General features: G+C 38.0%; 2 protein-coding genes across 3 annotated transcripts; both read right to left on the bottom strand.

The window, feature by feature from the left end:
- Positions 1 to 2,220: 2,220 nt before the first annotated feature.
- On the bottom strand, positions 2,221 to 12,321 carry LOC119890510 (mortality factor 4-like protein 1). Of its 2 annotated transcripts, none has more exons than XM_038701812.1 (12): positions 12,141 to 12,319; positions 11,627 to 11,673; positions 11,448 to 11,515; positions 11,245 to 11,331; positions 10,978 to 11,058; positions 10,770 to 10,795; positions 10,225 to 10,313; positions 9,213 to 9,314; positions 7,673 to 7,761; positions 6,694 to 6,866; positions 4,613 to 4,697; positions 2,221 to 2,783 (listed from the first exon to the last, which is right to left on the bottom strand). In XM_038701812.1, the coding sequence occupies exons 1-12, from the start codon at positions 12,178 to 12,180 to the stop codon at positions 2,699 to 2,701; spliced, it is 972 nt and encodes a 323-aa protein (XP_038557740.1). In that variant the 5' UTR covers positions 12,181 to 12,319; the 3' UTR covers positions 2,221 to 2,698. The 2 variants fall into 2 exon arrangements, with proteins under 2 accessions (XP_038557740.1, XP_038557741.1); XM_038701813.1 differs by lacking the exon at positions 2,221 to 2,783 and adding an exon at positions 3,964 to 4,168 and having other exon boundaries at positions 12,141 to 12,321.
- A 6,700-nt stretch (positions 12,322 to 19,021) lies between these two features.
- LOC119890130 (relaxin-3 receptor 1) lies at positions 19,022 to 21,141 on the bottom strand. Its single transcript, XM_038701216.1, has one exon. The coding sequence runs from the start codon at positions 20,729 to 20,731 to the stop codon at positions 19,745 to 19,747; it is 987 nt and encodes a 328-aa protein (XP_038557144.1). The 5' UTR covers positions 20,732 to 21,141; the 3' UTR covers positions 19,022 to 19,744.
- Positions 21,142 to 21,221: the final 80 nt, after the last annotated feature.

The raw sequence follows: 21,221 nt of genomic DNA on the forward strand, positions 1-21,221 counted from the left end.
CACCAAAGTTAAAAATTAAGAATGATTAAATATAAATTAGAATTGTTACAATAATTTAACATAAATAATAAAGTAAAACAATTTGCATTAAAAGTTACTTATTAGTGGCTAATTGTTTCAGCTCTACTTTATATTCTGTTGGATATTTTCAGATGTTTTGTTAGCAAAAATCTATAAAGTAAGTAGGAACTAAAGATGTCAAATAACTGTAGTGGAGTAAAAATTACAATATTTCCTCTGAAATGTACAAACAGAAAGTGGCATGAAAAGAAAAGACATCAAATTGTACTCAAGTACAGTACTTGAGTAAATGTACTTTGCCCAAATGGCTGACGGGGGACTGATTTAGTGCATCGTCTTGATCCTGGTGTAGTCTGTCTGGACTTGTATTATTTTGATCTTGTTTGCCCTGTGTTTCTATGTCCTGATCCTCGTTTTAGTCTGTTTCCCTGTTTTGTTTGGAGTTAGTCTGTCTGTATTAGTTATTTAGTCTGCTTGTTTGTTCTGTGCTATGAGTGTTGTTTCAGTCTGTTTCCTGTCTTGTTTGGTTTTGGTCTGTGCTTGTAATCAGTTTTGCCTTGTCTGTTCTGGGTTCGGGTTCTAATTGTAGTTTGATTCTTTTCTTGTATTCTGTAACCTGTCTGTGTTCAGTATGTCAATCATCGTGCTTAAATGTTTGTCATTTCTGTTCTGTCCTTGCTGGGCTGTTGTTTGTCTCTCTGTCGCGTGTGTCTGCTTGCCTGCCTGTCTCAACAGCCACGTTATTCTCTGTTTATGGACTTGCTGTCCTGTGGATTACCTTTGTTTGTGGATTTCCTTTGTTGAGTTTTGTCACCGCAGTAAGTTTGGTCACTCTTCTGCCTTCATGTCCTGCATTTGGGTCTTTAACGTGAAACTGCCCAAGCACACAGCAAATCCGGACATGCATTGAATCTAACTAAGATAGTAATATAGTTTTTTTAAAATATTTATAAATATGTCACGGTAGGACTAACCTGCAAAGAACCCTGAGGCAAAAATGTGGTCAAGACAGCAGTGGTGGAAAGTATCTAAGTACGTTTACCGAAATGCTCTACTTGAGTATTCCCAGTTCATGTTCCTGTCTACTTTTTAATCACTACTTTTTTTCGATCACACATTTACATACAAAACATGTGACCTTATAAAATATTTACTACACAACAATAGTTCAATTTAGCCCCACCGTGACCATCTACAACAGTATTTACAAATGAAAGCAACAATAGTTTTCCAATAATATGTATAATACAGCATTCATAAGGAACACTTTAAGTACATACTACTAATACTTTTGTACTTCAGTAAAATTATGAGGGCTTTTACTTGGTACTGTTATGTTTACTTATGTGTAAGTATCTGGATATTTCTTTCAGCACAGCAAAAAAAGGCTTAAAGATGACCTTAAAGCCTGAATCATGACAGTTGGTATTATGTTTTTAGTGGTGCATATTCCCAAACAGCTTTTCTATTAAATTACAAAAATAAAAACTCAGCTGACACACAGTACGTCTTTCAGGTCCCCTGGAGTCCTTTCCAGCACATATTACAGGGCCCATCTACTGACCTGTATAAAAAACTTTATACACATACACACACTGCATGTTGCTTCCTCTACTTCTGCAGAATGACTTTGAATGAACTTTCTAATTTAAAACAAATATGTATATGTTAGGGAATGGATTTCTATTGCAGGCTGTTTTTGTTCTTAATCATTTATCCATACTAATCTTGGGATATGTATTTTGTAGTCTGTCATGTGTTGTTACATCAGTAACTCACTGCCAGTAATGCCTCTTGGGCATGAAAGTCTTAGAAAGTCTTTAAGACAAAATCACAAATTAAACCCAATAGTTTTTTCCCTCCTTTTCTTTTTTTCACTGTATAGTAATGGGCATTTTGGATTTAAATTGTCTTGATTACCACTCCTTCATGTGGCACACACTTGCACTATTTTATATTTTTCATGAACTAAACACGTACATGAAAGATGGATGATTTTGCTCGCTGCCTTGTCAGATGAATATTAAACCACAGTCTACAGTGTTAGTCTTTGATGTCTGATGTTCCTTAATGTGACTGAGAGCCTTTCCTCCATTTCCCCCATCTGAGTGAGTGATACTTTTCAAAATGCATCTTGAAAGAACAGCCATGACCCCAAATAATTTACAAGATATGAACAAGAAAACCCAGCAAGCAATGTAGAGATTGTGTAGAAACATTTTTTTAACAAATTAATACAAATACACAAGATACAGATACAAAAACATGAACTGCCAAATGTTGACCATGTGGTCCAGCATTAAATTGCACCTCATGTGGCAGAATAAGCACAAATAAATACACACATGCAACAGTAACAAATATTTATCAGATGGAATGCACAAAAACACCAAAAAGTTGCTTGTGGAAACTTTACAACTGAAAACACTTTTTTTTTCTTGTGTGTTTTCAAGGAAGTGAGAGATAAAGGGTGAGATTCTGCTAAAAACAGTTTCCTAAATTTTGTTTTACTTCTTAGCGGTGACAAGCTCCTGAGACCTTTGTGGAGGAAGTGTATCAGTTCAAGTGAAAAATCTCATCCAAGTCTGCACTCAAAAGGGTGGTACTGGTTATTTTACATGTGGTCTGGGAGATGTGGATGACGTGCCTCAGTAGGAGTGCTGTGTGCTGAGAGCTCTCACACAGCCTTGCGGTGGTACTCTGGGGGCGCAACCTCGTAGTCAGTGGCACTGAAGAGGGTGGATAAATTCTTTACCAGGTACCTGAGGAAAACGTTACATTGATTGTCATTGTGGAGTGGGATAGAAATTGGTTATTGCTGAAAGATTAAACAAATTTGTCCCTCAACATTCCTCATGTCAAGCTTGGTATCAAATTACCAACAAATATGTAAAGTTATTTTTATACTAATATAAGATAGTCTGATGATCTTTAACAGGATTTAAAAGAATGGGAAGTTATTACTCTAATCTCCATCCTGTCAGATTAGAGTCCTGACAGGAGTCTTGTCCAGTTCAAGTTCTACTGGAAATTGCATGTTTAATTCAGAAAATGTCAGACAGCTTTCTTGACTCCATAGAAAATGTATAAAAAACATCATCACAACAGTTTTTTCCCCCAATATACTTCATCAGCAGTGTGCCAACTGATGTGACCTTCACCACTGTTTCGTACAACTACAGCTACTTAAATCCATCTGCGACATGATTAGTCTTTTGATGATTGGCTTTTCTAGCCTGATAATCAGGCTGAATTAACACGGCTCTCTACAATGTTTGTCCTGCTTCATTAACGATATGAATGATACTGGTAAAGCCACACTGCCATACATAGTAATGTAGTAACTGAAGAAAAGAAATCCTCTGTGTGTTCACCATTTGTCACTGTTGTATTCTGGTGCTCCAGCTGAAAACACTTCGGCACTTCAGCAAGGAGCAAAAAGCTACTTGAGAGCTTTTGCTCAGTTACGTTTGTTCATTATGTTTCTGAATCTGCGTCAGCCACACAGCCTATTATTTATGAAAATTCCACATAAAATATGTCCTAATCCTAAATGTCATGTTATGTGATCAGTGGTGGACTCAAGTACAATTTAGAGGAACTTGTACTTTAAGTGAGTATTTCCATTTCATGCTGCTTTAAACTTCTACTATACTACAGTTCAGACAGAAATATTGACTGAAATATTTAACTTTTTACTCCCTTTTGCACTACATTTATTTGATAGCTAGAGTTAGTAGTTACTTTACAGATGAAGATTTTATATCAGAGACGATAAGTTTATAAAATACAACATACTGTTAAAGACTAAACTAGTGGTTCCCAACATCTTTTGATTATGACCCCATTATGACAAAAAAAAGGTGTTAAGTCAGGGGCCCTTGTCACATTTTGGATGTCTAAGCTGATGCAGTTGTTGAGCACTTGTTGAGATTTCCCCTCTGAAATTCTTAGATACTTTTATTTGAAAAACTGTTTAAGACTCAAAAAAGTAAAATTGTCCAATATTTCGCAAAAAAATGATGAGATGAAAAGTAAAAAAAACAAACTAATTTGTGCATCAGAATGTTGTTTTTCTTCTTTCCTCTCCTATTAATCAATCAATGCCTCAGATTCATCTTGTCTTTGGATTCTCCACCTTGAGCAGCTACAACAGAAAAAAATGTTGTTTACAAATTGATGTTATCAGCATTTTGAAATTAATAATGTTGTCATACGAATTGGTCTCAGCAAAAATATTTTTATAAAAATATTTTCCGGAGCAGAAAATCGATTTGTTGGCTTATGTTTTGGGGATCTGCAACAAGCTTGGCTGCACTAATATGAATGTAGATGTAACATGACATTTGAGAATCAGCCGAACAAGTCATGGAGAGTCTGGCGGTGTGCTGGGAGGTAGACAGATAGATAAATAAAGGTACTTTATTCATCCCCAAAAGGAAAGTTCAGTGTTGCAGTAGGAGCAGTTTACATAGAATACAATTACAGTTCCAAAACAAACACAATTTACACAAGCATGAGGTAGGTCAAAAGAAATTCACTTTACACATTTACAAATATATATTCACACAGAAGTTGAGTTAAACCTTACTTGAGGAAATCTTGGAGGTAACTGAGCAGCAAAGCCAGACTCTTCTCATCCAGTGGAGTGTAGGCCAGCATGGCTCCAATACGAACTGTCAGGGGAGGAAAACATATGTGAGGAGCAATCCAGAGGGAGACTTCAGGCTGAAGGAGAACCAGAGCCAGGGGTTGGGGTGTTACAATCACGATGCTGGCTCATTGTCATGATGTCTGTCAGCCATCACCGATGGACGATGGCATCGTCTATCAGCCCAACACTAGTGTCAACGAGTGTCTTCTCAACAACTGTCAAGTCAGAAGTCTTCCCCATGCTTGTGGTTGTGTGTACTGAACCCGACTAAGAGATTAAAAGGCTCTTCTCAGGTCGACATTTTTGTATTATACATTCTTTATTCTAATATTCTAATATTTTGAGATATGAATTTTTGATTCCCATGAGCTGTAAGCCGTAATCATCGAGATAAAAAAAAAGCCTGAAATATTTTATATGTAATGAATATAAAAATATGAATGTTTCACTTTTTGAAATAAAGTAGAGAAAAAAACTTTTTCACAATATTCATATTTTTTGAGATGCACCCGTGTATCCATATGTATACATGTATATATACACACACATATGTATACATGTGTATACACACGTATGTATACACAGACAACCGAGGCATCCTGATGAAACTGCAACAATACAGTAAATCTGCTGTTTTAGGGATACAGCTGTTGAGCTGTTGAGTACAGTTTGTTGCAATAACAGGATAAAATATTTAGTATTTTTATTTTGCAAAAGCGATATTTCCTATTATATAATTTATATAAACATTTTATAGAATGCAAAACTACTTTGATAAAATAACAAAAAGGGGAATGTTGGCTAATCCAGTAAATTAAATACCTGACAAATCAAGGTACTTAATCACATCGATGCACAAATCTTGTACATATTGCCATAGAGCAGTCTATTGTTGATCATGCCGAATACAACGAGAAATATCTAAGAGATAGCTACAGTACCTCAGTAGAAACCATCTAGCAAAATCTCTACCAGATGACAAATCTCTATTTTCACAGCACGTGTTGTAAAATTGCATGCACACAATTGCAACACTAGCTGGTGCAATTTGACGTTAGCCACTATAGTGTACCTTCACAGAAGACATAAAGAGCAGTTATTATAATCTAAAAATAACAAACTTATTCATACATTTAAAATGATAAATTCTAATTGGGTATCAAAGGACATAGTTAAACACTCACTGCTACTTTCATGTGGAGGATACCCTCTTGGTCATGACCTTTTGAGTGTTTCCCAACTTGAGTCTATTGTCAATCAATTTTTAAAGGTGGTGAGCTCATCTGAACCACCACACAAGCTTTGTTAAAATGATTCATTTGCTTATTCATTTGTGAAATCTGAACAATTCACTGTTCATGTTTTTCAATTAACATCATGCTGTATTATGCTGTAATATACATCAAGCTTTTTGTCCAAGACATCCCACTGTGGGTTATCTTGAACAAAAAGCCTATTTAACATTGGACGAAACAGCGGAAACACCGAAGACTGTTTCCCATAATTTCACAAGCCTTACTTAAAATGTTAACGTGAAGAACAGCGATGCCTCTCAGTGTTCACAATACACAAGCTTCAGTAGAGACCATTTGACATTTCTTTTACAAAAACACAGACAATAACAAAAAAAAAAAAATTAATTTATTCATGCAACCATAGTACATACATAGGAATCAAATTAAGTCATTTGCATTCATGCTGATTGCCTGTAGTGGTGTCTAATGTATGCGTGTGTGTGTGTGTGTTTCATGCTTTTATTTCCTGGTGAGGACTTTAACCTGAATGTACACTAACTGATTGGAACTCGTGTCACCATGGGGACAAAAATTTAGGGTTAAGACTTGGTTTTAGGGTTCAGGTTCCAGTTAGGTTAGGGGTAGGGTTAAGGTTAGGCAAGTAGCTGTGATGGTTAAGGTTATGTTAAGGGGCTAGAGAATGTCAATGAGATGTTCCCACAGGGATAGAGGAACAAACCGGTGTGTGTGTGTGTGTGTGTGTGTTTCACTTTGTGTCCCTACCAAAAAGGCGCAGCAGGTGGGGAGCTCCGTACACCTGGGACATTGGCATGTCTGGGTGTTCAGCAAGGATCTCAGCGTACTGTGGCCTCTCAAACTTGTAAAGCAGCTGAGTACCCAGCATGACGTTAAAGTACTCCCGAATCCCTGCCACAACTTCGTTCACTGCATACTCCCTAAGAGGATGGGGAGAGAAAAGTCAAGTTTCTGTGTTAGCTTTCATGGAGACTTCAGAGATGGCAGCTTTAAAGAACCATAAATTATACATATTTGAAAATGTGCTTGAGATAAATAACTAACTAACCTAACACCACAAACCATGATCTGACTCAGAAGAAAAACATTAACTTAAGGGATGCTGCAAAAAATACTTGGTGAATTTCATTGCTTTTCCCCCTGAAACACAACATTTGTCCTGCTACCTTCCAAGAAAGGAACTGTTTATCATTTATAAAGGAGCACTTCAACACACCAGTCTCACTACCATTTTCCAATGTGTCAGCTTAGATTTAACTGGGTATCCCCCTTTCATTGCATGCTTTTATATTCAAAGCAAGTATCCAATCTTAGCAAGTTAATTTCCATAATCTACTGAAATGAATAAAATATCATGGTAGTCTAGAAGACAGACACATGTAAATGAGTTATGTAAAGGAAAATGGCCAGCAGCATATACGATTTGCTGTAAATGAGCTAAAAAGAGGTAACTACAACAGTGATGGTTATTTATAGACTTCGATCTGCAGGATTTCCAATTATGGCTGAGGAAATGCTCCATAATTTAACACGCTGGTTAAATTGCCCAAGATTGTCGAAACTGCCTGTAATCTATTCCATACTATTCCAAGGAAGTTAAGGATACTGATGACAAAAATTAACATTGTGTGATGGGTGGCTTGATGAGGTGGAACAGATTATCACAGGATACTGAAGTCCCTCTACTTTCACATAATTTGAAGGAATTAAGGGTATTTATGCTTACTTGTTGTCTGAGTTTCCTTTAGATTTCTTATAGTTTGCATAGTCCTCCAAGACAGTCTCTACGTTCTTCTTAGCAGGCAGATGGAATAACTGTTAGAAACAAATAGAAAAGTCTTCTCTTTATCCAAAACTTTAATTTAGTCAAAAGATCACGGTGATCCTCACTTTAAAAGACATTTCAAGCATAACGGTCTCCACACATACCGTATTTTTCGGACTTTAAGGCGCACTTAAAAGCCAGACAGTGCGCCTTATAATCCGGAGCGCCCTATATATGGACTAGTTGTGCTTAATGACCGCGAAGCGATTCTGTGTGGTACACGGCGCTCGTAGTCATGAGCGTCGCGGAGTAATACATACAGTAGGCCTACTGTGCTTCACCATAATATTACAGTGTGACCCCAAAATGGCACCTGTCAAGAGACATGCTTACAACGCAGACTTTAAACTCAAGGCTATCACTCACGTAGTAGAACGCGGGAATAGAGCAGCAGCGAGAGAATTCAACATTAATGAATCAATGGTACGGAAGTGGAGGAAGCAAGAAGATGACCTGCGGCAAGTAAAGAAGACCACACAGAGTTTCCGCAGGAACAACGCGAGATGGCCACAGTTAGAGGACAAAATTGAACAGTGGGTTATTGAACAGAGAGCAGCAAGTAGAAGCATCTCTACAGTCTTGATTCGAATGAAGGCAACAGCGTTAGCACGGGACATTAATATCTATGACTTTCGAGGCGGGCCTTCTTGGTGCTTTCGTTTTATGAAAAGACGTAATCTCTCCATCCGCTTTATTGTGATACGCTAACGTTTGATTTAACGTGTGTATGTGCGTGTGTTGAACACATCCCTGTATCTGCATGAATTGGTGACAGTTTTGAATTGTCCGTACGTGTGAATGGTTGTTCGTCTCTATGTGCTCTGTGATGAACTGGTGACTTGTTCACGGTATACCTGCACCTGTTTTTTAATAAAGTTTGACTGACTTATCTGACTGTTTTTGTTTCGCTTAATGTGCCTTATAGTCCGGTGCGCTTTATATATGAAAAAAGTTCAAAAATAGACCATTCATTGACAGTGCGCCCTATAAACCAGTGCGCCCTATAGTACGGAAAACACGGTAATTTTCAAATTAATTGTGACATTTACTGTCAATGCTAAATTGTACATTTAAAGCATCCTGTTTTGACTTTGATGTAACCTACATCTTACCACTCTACCACCTGTTGCAGGGGAGTTTTCATGGCAACCTTTAAGAAGATTTTAAGCATTTTCTGACAAAAGAGTTCAAGATTGACACTGTGATTCACTACCTGGTCAAAAATCTATTAGTATAAAAACGGTTGTTAATTAGATATTTCTATAATTCACATTTACAGCAGGTAGATTTTAAAAGCAGGATGTCTATATGAACTTTTTACTATACACACATTTCCTTTACTGTGGAGCCAACGTTCTAATGTCCACAAGTCATCATAGCTGAAGCAAATATCCAGCAAACACACCAACTTGTTATGGTTTGTATGGGTGTTTCTTTTTACCTGTTTCTGTCGGGTGATGAGGTCCCAGTCGTCCACCAGCCAGGGTTTCAGCTCCTCAGGGATCTTCACCTTCACCTCCACACGGTTAGTGAACATCTCCTCCTGTACACAGACACACTGATTATTTCAATGGGTGTGTGGGAGCAGCAATGCCTCTCCTTTATCTCTAGTGTTCAAGGGTCTGTAGAGAACATTTCACAAAAACACAAACATATAAAACTGCAAGGCTTTACTGCCACAGTATACGATAGGGATTTCTGGAGAGTGAAATTTAAAAGGATAAAAGTGCTAATAACAGTACAGATAGGCACTTAACGTAACTGTACAAGGGTATAAATTGCAGTTGCAGTTCTTATTGCTATGCAGGTATATGTATGAGTTTTGTTTTTTATCATACTGACATTTTCTAAATATATTTTTCATAATATATTTACATTTCTTTCAATATAACTAAAATAATATCAAGATCTTGGATTATGATGTAATACAGGTGCTTTGCATATTAATCGTGTTTTATTTTTAACAATAATATCCCAGTATCCCAACGCATCTTTCCTATTGCTAGAAACTGGCAGCAAGAAGAGAATAATGTGGTTGAAACCAGCCACCACCCTCAAATGTTCAGGTTTTGTGGCCACATTCATGCACAAATAACTGACTCCACAAACAACTTTGCGAGCAGGATGATATAAGAATGAACAATTTTTAATAGCCCTTCATTTCAAATTTCACAGTCATCTGGACACTAAGTGCATTTTCACCCTGACATCTCAATATGTCCCCACTCTGCTTACACCTCAGGAAGGACGCTCACTGTGCAGTTTTATGAAAGGATGTCTTGGGTCAAATACTCAGTTATTGTTTCAATCTATGACTCTACAAAAGCCTCAAAATGGCTTCTTAATAAAGTTAGTAAATTTTTCCCAGCTTTACACATAAAGAAATGCCATGCTATGACATGTTTAAGCTATATAATCAGGTAGTTATGTTTATTATAACCAATGATACGTACACTCTCCACAGTGGGATCGACCCGAGCCCTCTTCTTCCGTGGTCCCTGGGGCGTTTCTCCACTGCTAGTACCTTCACCCGGCCCTGGGGCTAAACAAGTCATGTAGAAATGAGTTAGAGGTTTTAATACAAAGTCTGAGATCGAGGTAGTTCGTGGTTTAGCCAATTTTATCTACTTCTAGGAATTCACAAATCTGTCAAAATCTGTGTTAGTGAGCACTTCTCCCCTGCCAAGATAATCCATCCACCTCACAGGTGTGGCACATCAAGATACTGATCAGACAGCATGGGTATTGCACAGGTGTAATTACAAATTACAAATATCACCTAATATCATAAACTGATGGAACATCTTTGCCATATCGTAGATACTTTGATACTCACTAAAATGGACTGTGAACATTTATTTGTGATATTTAAATGTCAGTGTGCCTTACGGGTGACTAAACAAACAATTCTTTCAGGATAAATGTGTGATTTTGGGTTAAATAAACAAAATATACTTGAGTTACAGCTACTACAAACATGTAGAAACTGTTTACTTACTCTTCTGTTTTGCCTTTTTCACTTTCCTAGGATGCAAAAAAGAAGCATTATAAGTGTGATAAATATGTTATTACACAATGACTACATCCAGTACATACATGCGTTACTCCATTCAATATATATTGTCAGGCCAACACTATGTCAACGTTTATGATGTGTTTACAATATGTTGCGTTATTAGAGATGGGAAAACAAGGTGGACACTTACAGATCAACATTTTTCTGCTGCACAGCAGCAATCTTCTTACTTGGTGCTAAACCCCTCATCTTTCCCTCAACATAATGGTCCCTGGGGAAGAAACAGTGAGTGAGGATCATTAAATAATATACTTTAGTGATATTTGTTCATATACTGTACTGTCGAAGAGCACTAAGTTCCAACTCATAAAGCAAATAATACATTCATGGTCAAAATTTAATTGACAAAGTGAAAATTATGTTACTCTTAACGTTACGCACAAAAAGGGGAACTTACTGATTGGCCTTTTGAAGCTCTTTTTGTTTCGCAAGGTTGCTGTCCACATATTTGAGAACTCTGCTTTCAGGAACCCATTCATCCCAGCTGAAAAAGAAAAATTACAATTTCCATAACTTTAAAAATAAAATTTGAAAATTAGCACAGCAGTCTGATAGAATTGCAGACAGGAAATCAATCTGTATCGAAACCAAGCTGCTCACTTTTTGTTCCATCCGCTGTAATGAATGAAGTATTTAATCTGCTTCTCCTTTATGTTGATCTTTACACACTGTGAAACAGGAAAACACACAGGCCTGCTTCAGTCGTTGGCTGACATTTGTTTTGCAGTTAATAAGCAATTATTTAATAACACACATTTAACGCTAGCACAGAAACACACCTTTGCCTCATAGAGCAATGGCCCATGAAAGCACAGGACTCTTTCACCTGCGAGAAAAGAGAAACACAAATGAGAGGCAAAAAACGCAAAATGATCACAACATAATCTAGTGGAATAACTCGTTAGACTACCATTAAAGTCCTCAGGTAGACGTTGAACTAATGTAGTTTGGACTCACATGGCTCCGGCGACTCTTTTGTTTGTAAGCGACTAATAAATAAAGATTTAGCTCAGACATAGCATTTTAGCAAGCTAGCAAACCGTTAGCCAAACAATAACGTCTCTTTTACCTCTTCAGCTTTATTTTAAGGCGATTCGCCTTTTATATACGTTAATTGCTTTATGTTTTAAATGAATTCCCCACGTATATGGGCAGTAATAAAGGCTCTGGAGCCGTGTCTCCCTCCCTGGAGACCACTATTGTCGAGCTAAAAGCAGCAGCATCAACATCAACAAACCCGCCCCCCTCACAGACGTTAACAGGGATTCATCCGTGTTGTTTTTCTGTACCTACCTTCTTGAAATTTAGGTTTAGGGTCCTGTTTTGGCGCCATTCACAGACTCAGCTGATCGGATCTCTGAATGATCAAATTCGTGCATTGCCAGAGTCCATTTCTTCCAGGCGCAAACACCTCCGACATTGGAGCCAAAGCGAAGGAGAAGCCGAGGATGGCCTGCCTGCTGCTGGGTCACCTGACCACCACGGAGACCCGGAGGTGTGGTGCGTTCAGTTGCTCCTGTGAAGCTCGTATAAACAAAGATTCAGCTGGTATTAATTCCACCACAGTTTGTACTGCTGCCTTGTGGGACGCTTTTTAAGATGCCTCTGGCATAAGGAGAATATTTTTAAAAAGTTCATTATTCCCAATGCAATTTTAATTTTAGACATACAATTGTTGTTTAGTGTTATTTTATTTTAATCAACTTACTTAACTTGCTTTCTCGCAATGGTGTCATCTGGTATTTTTGGTGGAATGCACCACATGATTCACATTTCAATAACATTCGTTCATTATGTTGTTTTAGTCAAAGACAAATTCCCACCACTTGGATAATAAAATTGTGGTGCCAAATTTACATCCTAAAAACCTGTTTCCTCTGATGCTGTCTCTGGCATCAGGGTATTGTTACATGGAAAATTTGCTTTCATAAATGAAACATTTTACCACTTTTGACTGTGGAAAGCAATTCACTAATGATCAAGTTGTGGAACCTGTGTCCATGTTTTATTCGTCATTTCAATGCCTCCAGCCAAAGATTGCCATAAGAGGCCTTAACGGAGCATTAAAAGATTTTGGCCACTGGTATGGACTGTATCATATGTTATGGTTGACATGCTATGAAAAATTTACTGCAAACCATGCTGCACATGATTTATTTCAACACAGCCACCGCTGACAGTGGCGCTTCCACTGAAACTGTGAAATGTGAAATGTGCAAAAAAGTTTATTGAGCATGTCTATGGAAGCCCAGTATTTATGTTAATGATGTTCCGACCCATCATCAGGCCCTGCAGAGGGCATCAGGCTGTAAACCTAGTGAGCCCTTTGACAGTTGACAGGAGTCCTGACCTAACATACCTTTTACCTGCCTTTGAATCCTATTCCCACTCAAAGAGCACATACTCTGTGTCTTGACCTGGCCTCATATCTACGTTATCTGCTCAGGCTAAACCACAGTGGCTGGTCCAGTTGGCTTAGCTTAATCTGAATGCTATGGCCCGTTCAGTTGTCCAGCCACCATCACTGTACATCTTGTTCCAGTGTTCCTGCTAATAGCCATTGATGAGCAACATCCTCTCTGGTATGACAAACTATTCCAGGCATCATGACGTTTCATCTGTCTTAACGAAGAAAAATTCACAATAGCATTTTAGCTTTAGTAAATTTAGCTAGGTTGCTGTGCAACAGACTGAAAAAAAAGATGACATTTTTGTGGTGTCACTACACCAGGGTTTCTCAGCCTTTTCTGGCATGTGACCATGTTTTATAGGTCACAAATTTCTCATGAAATCTGAACTCAGTGAGCTGTCACATTGTCATGTGAATTTGATCACAACATATTTTTGTGTTGATCAAATGATAATTTCTCAGTACATCAGTTTTTCTCTCACGTCAATGGCGTAGGCAACACATGTAGTCTCAAGCCGGACTACAGAACGACAGGCCAACATTAAGATCCAAGCCTTAATGTCATTTTCTCTTTTTTCCCATGTTTTGCCATTTTAAGACAAATTAACCAAAGAAAAAGACTTGATCAACATGTGTAGTCAGAATGAAGACTGCTGCTTCAAATTGGAAATACAGGTTCCATATCCTGTGATGGAGTGTAGCCTATTTGTATGCTGTATTTGTGCAAAATACTGAAAACCCCACTGAGTCCCCTACCAGCTGCAACTGTCCACTAACGTCCCAACAGACAGACAGACTACAGCGTCATAATGAATTATTCTTCCAAGACTAATAAACATTATTTCTACCCTTCAAATAATGTTTGTCTGTTGCTGAGGCAGTCAAGTTAAAATGGGGAAAAATACCCTTAATGGATTTATCCTGTAGAGATTATTGATGAGAAAAGGAAAATAATCATTATACATGTCAAAAGACTCAAGTGAGACAGAACAAATATCTTGATGGTATTTTTTCAAGTGGTACAACTGTCAAATATAACATATGAGAAACCCACAGCCCTTTGCTAATGACTTACATTTTACTCCTAAAACCCTGCAAGAGTTTTGCTGCATCTCCATTAATGACTTTTTTCTGCCTCTTTTAAGCCCTTTTGAGAATACTGTAAATAATGTAGTCTACAAATTCAGTGCATTTTTGCAAACATAAACATGCACACATTTCTCAGCGGCTAGATACAGTATTATGCAAATAAATATCATACACATTTATACAAAGTAAATAAATAAGTAATAATAATGTTATAAAGATTAATGTAAACCAATATTTAACAGTAATAGATGGAAAATAAGTGAGAATTGTGGTTGTCTGTTGTTTGTGAAATGTACCCATTAAGATAATTAAATTTGCAATAAAGTGTAATATAATTTATATTGCCTTTCTTGCAATCTTTCTGCAAATTGAAAACAACTCTCAGTTTTATTGAAATTACATTCTTCCACGTCGGTCCAAAAACTTACTTGATGAGGAGTCATCATAAAACAAGTTTAGAACTTATTCTGTCTCAGTGTTACAGAATGTAGATTTATCACTAAGTCACGGTGTTGCTACATTAAGCGTATAGAAAATGCCAAAGCATGTTACGGCAAAGCAAAGTCTTTATTGTAAGCCATTACAGAGAGCATTGTTGAAAGTGATGATGGCATTTCTGAGTCTCTGCTGGAAAAGTGGTGTGTTGTTAGAATCTGCTGTTTCGTCACTAAGAGCAGCTCACGACCCAGAGACAGAGAGGTGAGTCACCTGGAACAAGCCAAGGTCAAGAAAAAACTGAAACGTAGTGTCTAACAATTTATATAGTCTGCTAAAGTGCAGGTAAATTGTGTTCCATAGTTTTCTTTCTGTTGCTGTTGGTTCAGTCGGTACACAGATGCTCTGAGTCTGAAATAGATAAATAATCTACTGTAAATTTTGTCAGTAACATGACTTTTTGTGTCAGTTTGCTGTTTGGAGGAATTTTTCTTCCCCTTCACATTGTTTCTGATCAGAGAAGTCAAAACTGTGCAGCAGTGTCCTGTTACGCTTGACTGCTCTTTTTTAATATTTAAAGAGGTCATATTACGCTATTTTTTAGGTTCATAATTTTATTTAGGTTAACATGGTTTTATTTTCAAAAAACACCATACTTTGTCATACTGCATATTGCTGCCGCATCTCTTTTCACCCTGTGTGTTGAACGCTCTGTTTTAGCTACGGAGTGATGCATTTCACTTGCATATTACACTTATCAACTAATATGGAGTTGCACATGCGCAGTATCTAATCAAGAACTACTAGCCAATCAGAAGTAGAGTAGGGCGGGTCCTGACAACCACGGCTTCGGTTCAGCTGTATATGTTCCCGAATTAATTTGTAACATATTTACCATTCGCACATAACATTTTAACTGTGCACTGTCTCCACATCACAGTAACAACTTTACGCCCACTGATTGCCTGGGGGGTAGCTAACTTTCAGTAGGGTGGGTGAGGGTGAGGGGGAGGCAGTGGGTGGACGACTTATCACTTTGTGTGCGCTGCAGCTCAGTGTGTTTCCCCACCAGTGTTTTGAGGGTGTGCCTGTCTAGCCACTAGGCGAGCTGTATGACGCATGTTAAATAGTGACGCAGATAGGTTATAGATGTAAAGGCTGGACTACAATCAAGCTGTTTTCAGGCAGTTCAGAGCAGTGTTTTCTGTGGGAAATGGTAATTCCCTTTGGGGTGGACTTTCGGATTTTTCACATTGCTTACCTATTATGTAGTTATGTTAGTATGCATTTATCTGTATGTGTTTCTGTCTTATGCTGCTGCCCACATATCTTATCCTTTGTCCTTTGTCACGTTGGCCATTTACCTATTTAAGGCCTGGTAGAATCAAAACATTGCCTTTTTCAGAGCAGTTCTATTTATGTGTCTTCAGCTAACTGGTGGGTTTGATTGGAGGGCAGTAGACTCAATGCCAATTTTCTTGAAAGTTTTCCTCACTTAGATTTTCTTGGGATACACAGTGGGCAGAGAAAGTATTTCCGTTTCCTGAGAGAAGGCCTGATGAGGGCTTTTAACTACAGTGTTTTCTCCAAAATGTCAACATTGTGATGAGTCCTGGAGTGTCAGGAACTGACCTTTACAAGACCTACCGTGCATCCACATGATTAAAGCACCAGCAGCGCTTACGTAGGTGACACGTACCAAAATGTCAAAAGATTTATTTTTTCAAGGCTTAGTGAAAAAGGTACCTGTTAGACCACATCTGCAGCTTCTGGCCAGTATTAAAAAGAATCACACTGACGTCTTCAGAGAGGTACACACTATTACTCTGGTGCTTCTCCTGCCCTTTAATCTCAACTTTATTACATCAAAGTGTTGACACTTACCTATGATACACATTGTTCAGCCCTTCTACCACTGGTACTGAGATCATTTATTTAAGTAAATGTACTAATCCAACAATCTTGAAATACTTCACTGTATGTGAAAAGTTCTGTATTCTTGTGTAAAAGTACACAAGTATCCAAAATGTACTTAAAGTATCAAACATGAGTACTCATTCTCCAGAGTAACGTCCCCTCTGACTGATGTACTGTTTTAAATGACATTTTTGGATTGTTTATATTGATACATTAATGTGTTCGCTGCATTTTACTAATATAGCTGCTTGAGGTGGAGCTAGTTTGAATTAAAATAACTTTATATAGCACAGTTAGGTATAGTTCAGTCGTATCCAATGTAGGGATCCATCCCCCTCTAAAGGGTCACAAGATGATTAATGGAAGATATAGCAAAAGAAAATGTTCTACTACACAAAATGCTTATCCAATCATATAGACAGTGTAATAAAACAAACAATAAAGAGATGGAAAATCAATAAACGTTACAGTTGTTATGGAGACTCTCCAAAGAACTTCATGAAGAAGTAATCTACTTTTTTGTTTATGATTAGTCGTAAAGAGTCTATGTTATATTTAACTTCAAAAGGAGTGAATGTTAGTTAAGTCAAAATGTTTTCTCCAAAAATGTAACTGAATTCCTGAATTCATAATGCAAGCGCATTTCTGATTCTGGGTTAGTGTCAGAAAATTTACATACATTTATCATTAAGAGCAAATTTGCATCTTTTTATAAAAAATGTGTAACTTATTCTAATCTTTTCTTTTTGTGAAATATTGGATAATCTTACATGTTTGGTGCTCAAACTGTAATTTAACTGAAACAATCTGAAAGGTTTAAAGGGGAAATTGAACTACTAGCAACTCATAGACATACAAAACATGACAAGGGGCCCCAACTTCACACTATACGAATTTATTTTATAACCTTATCATGGGCTTTTGTATGTAAAATCTTAATCTGAAATTCAATAACATTTTTTTAAATTAAATTAAATAAAAAGTACATTTGCCTCTGAAATGCAGTGGATTTACTGTATAAAGTAGCAGAAATTGAACTACTCAAGTAATCCTACCTCAACTTAAGTGAGGTACTTGATTAACTGTTAACCAATTAAATGAGTGTTACTTTTCAAATGTAAGTGTTGTGGTGGTTCACTTTTTCATGCACGCAGCTAATGTGTACATTATTGTCTGTGTGTGTGTGTGTGAGTTGAGGCCATACACCAGCCCAGGTTTCAGCTGACACGAATGATCCACTTCATGCGCTAAATAGAATCATAAAAAATTACATTCAGCCAAACTCGACCAAAAATAACTGAGCATGTCAGGTCATCTAAATACAGCACAACAGATAGATGGTTTGTATTTAATTCAACATTTTACATTTAGTTAAATTAATCCTGCAGCCAGGATCCATCCTGTAAGACAAAAATAGAGCCTACTTTCTTATATGAATGTGTTCAGATGACACTCAGCTGTGTGTACACATACACTGCAGCTGGAAAACCCAGTCAGTAAGGCCTTTGTGCCCATGGCTGATGCTGTGCTCATGTACACAGTAAATCATTACACTTACTTCTTTTTAACTCAAAGAGCTCTGACAAGTTTCAGATTTTGACCTCATTTGTTTGAGCTAAACTTGCATTAAGTCATCGTGTGGACTATTACAGACTTTGGGTCACATAAGTATGTGTTGAGTGAACTTGGGTTTGTAAGTTATCAGTTTAAAGGGGAGCTAGAGAAAAAAATAGCCTAGTAGTTGCATATTTTGAGTTTGAGAGAAACTGTCTTGTTTAAACCATGGCAAGGTTGAAGCATGGACATAATCAACTAATTTTACACTGCAGCTAAGTCATGTATTCAAATTCCAACTAAAATATAGACACTTGTGGTAAACAAGAGAAGAGTAGAGCCACCATCGGAGGGAGTACCATGACAACTGAAACAAATTTGAAATTTAAATCCTTTTGTTGTTACTCAAAGTATGAAGTTGAAACAAGTCATAAAAAGTTCAATCAACTAAAAAACAACAACACTGAGAAAACTAGAACACTGTAGTTATATCAACTTTATGTACCTTAATTTGTGTGTTGAAACAAAGGCAATCTTCAAGTTGAATAATTTTTCATTTCAAAGTTAAACTAACTTGTCTTACAGTGTAGCCACTTTTCTCTGATGTGGGATATTTGAGTCTACATAAACAGCTAGCTTTGCATGTTGATGATTGTTTAAATAATAGCAAGCTGACACTGTAAACTTTACTATTATTCAGATCAGTCATTCATCATCTGTTACATTTTGCACAATCAGTTAATATTTATAAGGAAAACCAATCCATATGACAACTTGAGTACATCTTTATTATCACACATAATGGATACAGTGTTTTTTTCGTATTTCCAAAAATCACAATTCATACATTGTGTTGTCTTTTGTGCTCAAACTATTTTTATTTTGGCATGTTGTGGTCAATAACATTTTCATGTCTTAAAAACATGACGTGTAACCTTCCCCCTCTTTTCAGTAATTGATGAGGTGATGGTTGCTGGTTCCATGATTGTCTTATAAGCAGGAGTATCGTACACTGGTTACGTTATTTACGAAGATATTCACAGATGTATGTAAAAAGCGCTCAGCTACTACTACACCAGCACACTAATGCGTGGTTAATTGTCATGCGCAATGCACAGTCATTTAAACTGCACACCACATATATGATATATGTGATTAATAATTTTTAACAAACATTACCACAATGTTGACAAGTGTAATATTTTCACACAAAATAAGCAATTCCTATGGATATAGTCCTAAACTAGTTGCAATGGTTTCTCTACAGAAAACAGCCACATTATGCAAGCTTTTAAAGACAAGAAGTGCAGATGAAAGTTACATTTTCCAAACGCAGAATTCTTGGCGTGATGTTGCTCGTCTTCGCAGGGCTTCCTGACAGCTCTCATCTCTTACTCCATGTCTTTTTTGCCGCGCGCACCCAGTGCGTCTTGGATAATGTTTGTTAACACGTTTCCCGCTCTGTCAACTTATTCATAAAGCTCCCGAAACACTATCCTCTGTGTATCAGACCTCTCAGTTTTTTCCTGAACTCCTTCCTCATGAGGCAGTAAATAATCGGGTTCAGGCAGCTGTTGGTGTGCGCCAGACAGACGGTCAGTGGGAACGCATATGTGTGTACTATATAGTAGGCTTTGTCCCAGTTTGCAACGTTCAGTTTGACCAGCACACTCCACAGGGTGATGGCATGGTTTGGCATCCAGCACAAGAAGAAGGACAACACAACGATGGTGATAGATTTGGTAACTTGAGATCTCCGTTTGGGGTTGCTTGTTTTCATACTCCGAACACGGATGAAACGCAGCAGCATGATGTAGCTGATGGACACGACGGACATTGGAAATACAAAACCTACAAGTATTTTCTGTATGTGATAAACTGCTAACCAGTACTGTCCACCGGGAAATCTCAGCAAACAGAGTTTTTCTCCGGTTACGTTGCTCACAGTTGAGAAAATCGACGTCGGCGCAGTCGCTAGAGTCGCCAGTGTCCAAATAATTGCGCAGATCCATTTGGTGGAACAGGACCTCTGCACGGTTCTATTGTTCAGAGACGAGGCGACTGAGCAGTAGCGGGTCACACTCATGGCAGTGAGAAAAAAGACGCTGGCGTACATGTTCATCACGGTGACAGAGAGGACAATTTTGCACATGGCGTCTCCAAACGGCCAGCTGAAGTCCAGCGCGGTGTCCACCGCCCAGAAGGGCAGAGTCAGCACGAACTGCAGGTCAGTCACTGCCAAGTTGAGAACAAAGAAGTTCACCCTGGACGTCTTCCTCTCTTGTTTGACCCTGATGAAGAAGAGGACCAGCAGGTTGCCCACCAGACCCGCAGCGCAGACTACAGAATAAACAAGGCAGATGAGGAATCTCAGAATCGGGCTCCCGTCAGCTGTCACGTCGATGTCCTCCAGGTTGCTGAAGCAGTCCATCTCAGTTAGTGACCTGTTCAAACAAACGCTCTCATTTCCTTCATTCATAATGCCAGCAGCTCACAGAGACTTTTATATTTAAGCAAGATAAAAAAACAAATAGAGCTTCATCTTGGAGTACCACATTCAGGATGCCATCCCAACTCCTACGTCTGTATCCTCCTCCTCTTCCTGGCGTCTCCCCTCCTCTGTTCTCCAAGATGCACAATCATCCAACATCACGGCTCTGACAGTATGAACGGCAAGCGTTTAGGTTTGATGCGTCCATCAATCTCATGCGTAACAGCGGCTCATCGAAACGTGGGGCTTCCCCATCACTTTTCATACTAAAATAAACATCTAATTAATAATTACAGATGTTCATGTCAAGTAGCCTATAACTTGTCACAGCCAGGGAGGCACCGGCTGGAGTTGACAGAGTGCGTAATTGGTTTTTCATCACAGCAAGGGAAAAGTTGATCAAAACGACTCTCTGCTGCCACCAAGTGTAACAGGCTGGTAAAAAAAAAAAGTCAGAGCAGCAACATGTTCCTCTAAA

Source organism: Micropterus salmoides, unplaced genomic scaffold (genome assembly GCF_014851395.1).
Source record: "Micropterus salmoides isolate LMB-PRFRI ecotype aquatic unplaced genomic scaffold, ASM1485139v1 Ms_hic_scaffold_6, whole genome shotgun sequence".
NCBI lineage: Eukaryota > Metazoa > Chordata > Actinopteri > Centrarchiformes > Centrarchidae > Micropterus > Micropterus salmoides.

What these genes read in the sequence shown, in the direction of transcription:
- LOC119890510 (XM_038701812.1), bottom strand. Translation starts at nt 12,180, where the DNA reads ATGGCGCCAAAACAGGACCCTAAACCTAAATTTCAAGAAG. An exon ending in GAAAAAGGCAAAACAGAAGA is followed by an intron (nt 10,314 to 10,769) that starts GTAAGTAAACAG and finishes TGACTTGTTTAG; the next exon opens with CCCCAGGGCCGGGTGAAGGT. An exon ending in AAAGGAAACTCAGACAACAA is followed by an intron (nt 6,867 to 7,672) that starts GTAAGCATAAAT and finishes CCATCCTCTTAG; the next exon opens with GGAGTATGCAGTGAACGAAG.
- LOC119890130 (XM_038701216.1), bottom strand. Translation starts at nt 20,731, where the DNA reads ATGAATGAAGGAAATGAGAGCGTTTGTTTGAACAGGTCACTAACTGAG.